The following is a 9,189-nucleotide window of genomic DNA, read 5'->3' on the forward strand; positions in this document are numbered from 1 at the left end:
CGCTAAGCATTTTGCCCGGCGCGGTAACGACTCTGCCGTCGCGCCATCTTGCATACGTTTGATAATAATAATAATAATAATAATAATAATAATAATAATAATAATAATAATAATAATAATAATGATGAAAATAATAATAATAATAATAATAATAATATAATAATAATAATAATAATAATAATAATAATAATAATAATTAAAGGCACAAGGCCTGGAATTTCGTGGAAGCGGGTAGTCGATTACATCGACTTCAGTGTTTCACTGGTACTTAATTTATCGACCCTAAAGGGATGAAAGGCAAAATCGACTCCGGCGGGATTTGAATTCAGAACGCAAGGACGGACGAAATGCCTTAAAGTATTTTGCCCGGTGCAGTAATTATCCTTCTGAGATATTCTGCCAGCTCGCCGCTCTAAGTATAATAATAATAATAATAATAATAATAATAATAATAATAATAATAATAATAATAATATTATTGGAAGTGTTATTATGTACATTGTTTTGTCTTGGTATAAAAGATGGGCTACAGCAAATATTCTGCTCAATACCACAGATTTGCTTGTCAGTTGTTTGACCGTAACCAGTTGAGCATGTCCCTTAGTGGCTGACGATATGTGCATCTCTGATCACGAGCAGAAGTAGTGGGGGAGCATCATAGCCATGTGTTGAGAAGGATTCTTTGGGGTTTGAATAATTCACCTCTGGAAACATGGGTGTTTCGTTCAACGTCCTTAAACAACCCTTATTCAGGGACCTTTTGAGCGGAATGGGTTACTCGATCTGAAGAAAATTCTAACTGGGCTCCATCTGCAAGGTCATGTGCTGTTTATCTTGATATGAGATCACCATGTCGCGCACATATGGTTGTGATGCATGTGCCTGGTGTACCCTTATCAGACGGGTAGTTATGATGGGTATACTGGACTTCGTATATTTTACCCCAGTGTCACTTTGATGGCATGCTCTGCTCGCTCACTCAATAATAATAATAATAATAATAATAATAATAATAATAATAATAATAATAATGATAATAATGATAATAATGATAATAATAATAATAATAATAATAGTCAAGACGAAGAGCGCGATTCGATTGTAAGATATTTTATTAGTTGAACGATATTTCAACAGTACGTCTGTCTTCGTCTCGACTGTTTACCTTTGTGAAGAGTTACATCAATCATTTTTAAAATATAATAATGATAATGATAATAATAATAATAATAATAATAATAATAATAATAATAATAATGATAATAATTATAATAATAATAATAATGATGATGATGATGATGATGTGATGATGATGATGATCGTAGTAGTAGTAGTATAGTAGTATAGTAGTAGTAGTAGTAGTAGTAGTAGTAGTAGTAGTAGTAGTAGTAGTAACAATAGCAACAATAATAATAATGATGATGATGATGATGATGATGATGATGATAATAATAATAGTTTTTATCTATTTTCACTCTTTCCCAAATTGAAGTTTTACAATCTCTTGTATATTTACTAGGCCAACACACGGTGATTTATTATTTACCATACTATGCAATCTCTCTAGGAATGACGAGAAGTGAGGGTGCTATTTTTGTGTCGCTCATTGGAATTTCCTGGGTCATTGCAAAACTTTTGTCCGGTGTTTATTCAGATGTATTTCATATCCGATGTGATACAGTGCTAGTGGTTGCTCTTGGAATTGCAACGCTCGCAGTCATTACTTTCCCTTACTGCACCAACTTCTGGTCAATTATTGCTTGCACTGTTGTCTATTCGTTATCTGTAGGTAAGAAGTTTTGTTATATTTCTTAAATATATTTCTTATTTATTGTGTATTATATCGCATTTAGTGAACAATGGCGCCGTTGAACCAATGGTTTACGCGAAGGCTATTCGCGTAAACCATTGGTTCGTTTTGTTCTCTTACTTTATTATCATCTTATAATCATCTCATAATAATGACCTTCATGACTCGTATTACTACCTCAGTCAATCTAAATGTATATATTTGTTACTATCTGTCATAAATAGCCTTTTTCTATTTGTAATATGCATTTTCGTTGATTTTTCATATTTTACCCCTATATATCTATATATATAAAACTGTAGTTGTGTGAGTGTCTGTCCCCTTCGATTTAGATTCCTAACTACTCCCACATTTTGCGGTGCAGTTTAACCAAATTCGGGTATCTTATAGTCGTGATTCATATCGAGCCCGTCTGAGTATTAGCGCGCGTCTACGATGAGTCTACGACTTTTAAAATAATTTAACATCATTTTTTATTCCATTTTAATGCATAATTTTTCGTGTGTCGATGGCGGCGGAATTGGCGTCCATGGTCACACCACCACCTGTTTGCTTCTCCCCCTTCTTCCCTCCCTCGTAAAGCTGTGGGGAAGGGAGTGTAAGGAAATCAACGTCGTAAAGCGTCGTCAAGGAGACCAGCGTTCTTTTGGAACAACGACTTCATGGCTTGAAGACACCAAAACAGAAATGGCTAAGAAAGCCCGAATTGGCATCTATAAGGGAAGTAACTCTCTAAAAATGCTTATATAGTTATTTCCCTTAAAAACCCGAGCAACGCCGGGCGATACTGCTAGTATATATATATAATATTAGGGAATATTATTCCAAACTTACTTGGAAAAAATTAATTTAGAAATATTAAATCAAATTTCACAAAATATAATATATATAATATATATATATATATATAATATAATATAATATATATATATATATATATCTATATATATATATATATATATATATATATATATATATATAATATATATATATATATATATTAAATAATGGGGGAGATAAATTGAAATTTAAAACCAGTAGCCTAGCAGATAAAAATCTGAAAAATCAGAGAAAATTCCAATACATGTGTATATTTAGGGCTATAAAAACTACTATGTGGTTTTTATCCCTAAATACACATACACACACACACACACATATGTATGTATGTATGTATGTATGTATGTATGTATGTATGTATGTATGTATGTGTGTGTGTGTGTGGTGTGTGTTGTGTGTGTGTGTGTGTATGTATGTTATGTATGTATATATATATATATATATATATATATATATATATATATATATATATATATATATATATATGTATGTATGTATATACCTTTGTTTAAGGCAAATGCCTCTAAATGCGCTCGTAAAAATTCAGAAGCTCATGATCGTCCAGATAGAAGGGAATAGGTGAGAGAAAAATTTCCCGAGCGAAACCGACCAAACGTTTGTTAGCATATCCGGACACTTAGGCTTCATTTCAACAGAGCGAATTAATACTTATCGGCGATTCCATTGCTGAAGAGCTCCATTCGAATTCATACTGCATGCCGTATTTGATATAGGTCTGAGCTAAACTCATTTTAAAGGGTAAAATCGATACGGATTTAACCAATGTGGTTTACTGCAATCTGCAAAGATAGAAAAACAAAAGAAAGTAAAAATTAATGCTTATTTTATATTAAGTATTGAAAGAATACCCTCAAAGTGATCATATCAAAAATGTGAGAGAACTCTCTTTCGAACTTATATTTTTCTTAAGCGCAGTGTAATTGAAATCACATTGTTAATAAACCCTTCTTTTCTAAGAAAGTAGGATGTAATTTTGATGAGATAGATTAGGCTATGTCTGGCTTAAAGATTTTCGGACATTTTTCGCTGAAGTACAAAAATTGCACAATACTTGCAAATTACTTTTTGAAACATTTATAGCTTCTTTATAAAAGAACATAAATCTAAGCCATTTGCAAGCATTTAAGAAATATTATCTTAGTCAACCTTCAAATATCTAGCTTTTGGGAATGGCCTAAGCCAAGGCTGTTCTTCATATCATGTATATTTTGAAATACTTTTCAAGTTATTACTATGTTCTTTGCTTCTCCTCTCCCTCTCTCTTCCTCCTCTCACCCAGCCACTTTCTAACTCTTTTTCGGTATACATACATACATACATACATACATACATACTACATACATACATACATATATACATATATACATACATACATACATACATACATACATATATATATATATAATATATATATATATATATATAATATATATATATATATTATATATATATATATACCTCTGTCTTCCTTCTCTGGATCTTTCCTTCTCCTATGTTTCCGACGAGAGCTCCGCTCGAAACGTTAAACCCACCTTCTTCCCTTCCTTCCTGAGCGTCCAATAATACTATATTTGTTCCACGTCCTCGCGTTGTTGTGTTTTCTCTTTGTGTTTTCAGGTTTGGATTAACTATATATATATATATATATGCATATACTAACAAGTTTATATTTAATTTATCCTTATTTTCCCAACATTTGCCCTGTAGCTTAAATTTGGTTATACTAATCAGCATAGTAGTTAATTAACGACTGTAGAAAAGGCAGATTGGATTATGAAAGCCTAGGCGGAACTCTAAATATAATTAGCAATTGTATATGTGTTTGCACACATAATTTCTACTGTATACTGTACGTGCATGTATGTATGTATGTGTTTATATACGTCCGAGTCAGACGCCATGAAAGATCGTTAGCCACTACACACATTTTTTCTCTCCTTGTTTTTTCTGTGTACCTTTCTGTAGAAGAGCGTAGGCTTGAAACGTAAAAGACTTTTTCTATTCCTGAGCGCTATACTAATACATCTGTTTGTTTTGTACACCACCTGTCTTCGTGTTTTGTTTATTTTCGTAAACTTTCCCTTTATATATATATATATATATATATATATATTATATATATATATATATATAAGAGAACAACGTGTACAGACGCCGATATATATATAAAATGCAAAATTGGGACAAGAACGCAAAACATCCGGAGAATTAGTTGATACAAAAAGGGGCAACAAAACATCCAGATAGACGATACAAAGAAAACAAGGAAGGGTCATTCGAAGTTTTCTTTTTTCAGTCGAGCACCAGATTATCCTCGCAATTTCGGCTGATCATTCTTGAGATTGCTCCAATCTGGCCAGCCCCAAGGAAAATCTAAGCTAAGAGCATTAGATTCCTTGGAAGAAAGAAGCGAATGTACATAAAAACGAGGACGGAAAAAACGGACAATGTTACACAAATATAAATACAATAAAAAATACAATAAAAATAATAACAGGACATAACAACAGATGTCTTTCGACTAACGATTATTCAAATTCATCCTCACTGCAAAGTGCGAAAGTGCATTTATAAGCATCTTGATAGTCTTTCAGAAATTCTATTAATAATCTTCTCATTGGTCCACAAAATAGACAGGGATTTATTGGAGCAGAATCTGCATCTCCTGGAAAGGATATTTTACGATTGGGAGTGCCTTATTATGGACCAAGTTATATCGTATTTTATTTTATCCTTCATAAGTCGCCACACAAAGTTAGGCAAAGATGTTGAATGCCTCTTGTTGATGTTCTTGAAACTGGCGACATGGTTGCGATAACGATTCTTGAATGAATCTGCCGTCGCCCCAATGTAAACGTACGGTCCTCTCCTTATGTACGAGCGTTTATATACAAGATTCGTACTCGTACAGAGGTTCATCATTGGGCATTTTGTTTTTTCTCTGCAATAACATGTATTAGATTTAGTTGTATATGTGGCAGTGCTGACTTCATTTTCCGACGTTGTTACCGTGTTGGCTCTATCATTATTATTGCTACTATCACGATGTGGTCGCAGCGGGTATTTTTTTCATTTTGGTTGATATATAATTTCTGATATTTTGATTTATATATTTGCTGTCTTTTATATTTATCGAGCCGGAATTGGTTCGCCCGTCATAAAATATAGTTTGAGTAGGTAGCTTATTCAACAGTTAGTTCATTTTTCAGTTATTAATGCAGTGCATATTCTATGTGTCTATTAAAAATAGTATAATATCTATTTGATTTGAGGAAATATTTGTCTAAAGCGGCAAAAAATTGCCAAGTGATCTTCGCTGAAACAAGCGAACCGTCGATTGCGTTATACCAGAATACATCATGATTCTTATATTTGTTGTTTGTTTATTTATTCTGGTGTGTTGCACAGGGTTGGGACAATTTATTGTGTTATGAGAAGTAGTATGATTGTGTTGTGTGAGTCTGTGTTTTCGTATGAAATTTATTGCCTTGACCAATTCTTTTTGATCTGTATTTTCGATCTGAGTCTGTTCGCTTACCGTAACGTTGTGTTGGTGTGAATGTGTATTATTAGTGGAAGAATTGGCTGAATTGTGTATATTTGTGTCTTGTATGTATTCAGTTTGCTCTCAGTAACGATTCCTAGCTAAAACAGTTTTGTAATAGGGTGCATGTTACTCAAAAATTTCTTTAACAGAAAACCTATATATTCTTATTGAAATATTCTAAACTAATTCTTGTATTGTTGACGGTGGATGGTTGGATACTACATTTATATACTTGATATTATCATTTGGTTTATGAAAGCGTTCATATAATCCCGTATTAACACAAAAGAAGTATATCCTTTACTAGGAAGATCTAATAAAATTGAATCATGTCGGTTATTTTCCACAGTTGGCTTTAAAAGACATCTACTTTAACTGCAAAGCCTAAATAGTCTAAAACTTTCGATTTACTGATCATATTTGAATTATCTCTCTTGCCTATTGCTTTTAGATTTCAAACACTCTATACAAAGAGTTTTTGTCCACAGATTACTTGAATAATTTCAAATGACTAGAGATTTGCAACCCTCTTTATAATATGTATGAAACCCTATCTGAGTGATGTTTTCCTAAGATATTTCATATTCGATTTCCTTTCCTACTTTTCTCTTTTCAGGAACTGTAATTCCTATTCGCCTCACAATGGTTGCTGACCTATTTTCTTCCAAATATATCACTAGTGGATTTAGCCTTATATTGTTCTTTAACGGAATAGGATACACCATTTTCCCACCAATATTTGGTAAATATATATTCTCCTCTTCTTTTACTACGTCCTTCTCTGTGTGACCCGTGACATTGATAGTTTGTTTTAAATTTATTTATTTCTTTAAGGGAAGATCTATGATGCCACAGAATCCTTTCCAGTCCTTTTTCGCGTGAATGGAGCAATTTACTTCTTTGCCGAGATTTTTACCATCATCATTATTATCAGGAGAAAAATGGGAAAGAAATGATGTTGAAAGTGTGTATATGTATCTTTGTCAAAGATAATCGTATACATAACTACATATATGTATATATATATATATATATATATATATATATATATATATATATATATATATATATATATATATATATATATATGTGTGTTACATAGAGATTATAACATCTAAACTTGAGGCGTAATCACATTTTTTTCTTCGTATATCATATCCTGTTTGTAAAAATGGAAGGAAAATGACGTTAAAAGTTTGGATAATATGTCATTTGTTAGACTGTAAAGATATATGATACAATGGATGCATATAGATATATATATAATCAAAATAAGCAACAAGAATGACTCCGGTAATTTGGTACGATCGTTTCGTACTACATCATTTTATTAAATGTTGTATTACAACAGTTTTAAAATGCTGAGCACTCATCAGCCAATTATAGAGGTTTTCCATTAATATATATATATATATATATATATATATATATATATATATATATATATACATATATATACTCATGCATTCTATCGTGTTTGTACTTCATCGCGCCACGATTCCGTTCCAGATATTAGCAAAACTGAAAGAGGAGTGACAATCGTCTTTCTTTTAAACAATCCAAGTTTCCCTCCCATTTCTGTTTCTTATCAACTTTTCAAAAGTTTTTCTAAAGTCCAATCTCATTCTTACTAATGAACACATTTCCGTTGTCCATGGAAGCGCTCAAAAACCATCGAAAGTATAACCGTTAAGAGCCTTGTGATACGCGGAGGTCTTTTACAATCAGGCCCATTTGGTGAGTTCAGCTGTTTAGGAAGACAAAATTTCATAACGGGTGCTATAGTTGTCAGACCTCTACACTTATTTCACAACGTCTGGTCATGAATTTATATATGCAAAGATTATATACTTCTGTTCCTTAAGTTTCTATAAAGAGGAACAGGAAAGAAACATTAATATCAAAATACACACTTCAGTCAATAATCACACTCAAGCAAGTAGATTGATAGATAGATAGATAGATAGATAGATAGATAGATAGATAGATAGATAGATAGATAGATAGATAGATAGATAGATAGCCCCTTCCCTGTTTTGGAGGCTTTTAACTCTTGGGAGACTAGTAATACTAGTAGTGGTATATGTGCTGTAACAGGCGTTTGAAATCAGTTGGAGCACATCCCTCTGTAGGTCTGAGTGCAGTTAACTTTCTCCAAAGAGAAACCGAGAAGAAAAATTGACCCCAGTATATTTTTATCGACCCCGAAAAGACAAAAAGCTGATTTCGGTGAGATTTGAACTCAGAGTATGCAGATAACCAGCAGTCAACCCATCATTCAACCCATCATTCTAATGACTTTGCCAGCTTGCCTCATGTATGTATGTATGTATGTATGTATGTATGTATGTATGTATGTATGTATATATGTATGTATGTATAGGTTTTCTTTGTCTTTTTAATTCATAGTAAAATTTGACTGGCCACCTCCTTTGTAGCAAGGTTGTGAATGAAAGTACCTTCTTTTAACCATCGTCCTTTAAATCTTAAGAAGGTCTTGCAGATTTTTATAGGCCCATATATCAGGATCGTTTGTAGCGTATGAATTAAGGATTCACATTCTCTCTTCTAGACCTCAAGTTCAGCCAATGTTTGCTCCAAACGGGTTGGCATGTATCCTGTTGCTGTAATAATAATAATAATAATAATAATAATAATAATAATAATAATAATAATAATAATAGGATTGAAGCTGGATACTGAATTTGCAAACTCCTTATCAATGGTCCCTAGATGTCCTCTTTCTCTTGTATCTTTCCAACCACATTCGTTTTCAGAGGGCATTTGATTTCCACAACAGAACGTATTGTTTCTTTGTGGTCCCACAACCCGATATCTGGCCTGTTGTTTTTATATGTCTGTCTATCTGTGTGTCTGACTGTCTGTCTATCTGTATGTATGTATGTATGTATGTATGTATCTATGTATGTATGTATGTATGTATGTATGTATGTATGTATGTATGTATGTA

At 32.5% G+C, this 9,189-nt stretch overlaps 1 protein-coding gene across 3 annotated transcripts in view; it reads left to right on the forward strand.

Moving 5' to 3' along the window:
* LOC115221798 (monocarboxylate transporter 14-like) overlaps positions 1 to 7,222 on the forward strand; it is a 47,695-nt gene extending 40,473 nt beyond the window's left edge. The window contains exons 6-8 of one of the 3 annotated variants that reach the window (XM_036510892.1): positions 1,520 to 1,789; positions 6,835 to 6,960; positions 7,053 to 7,222. In XM_036510892.1, coding sequence (XP_036366785.1) covers positions 1,520 to 1,789; positions 6,835 to 6,960; positions 7,053 to 7,174 — 518 coding nt within the window. In that variant the 3' untranslated portion in view covers positions 7,175 to 7,222. The remainder of the gene's footprint in view (positions 1 to 1,519; positions 1,790 to 6,834; positions 6,961 to 7,052) is intronic. The other 2 variants (XM_029792027.2, XM_029792029.2) reach the window with 2 other exon arrangements.
* The last annotated feature ends 1,967 nt before the right edge of the window (positions 7,223 to 9,189 follow it).

Source organism: Octopus sinensis, linkage group LG18, assembly GCF_006345805.1.
Source record: "Octopus sinensis linkage group LG18, ASM634580v1, whole genome shotgun sequence".
NCBI lineage: Eukaryota > Metazoa > Mollusca > Cephalopoda > Octopoda > Octopodidae > Octopus > Octopus sinensis.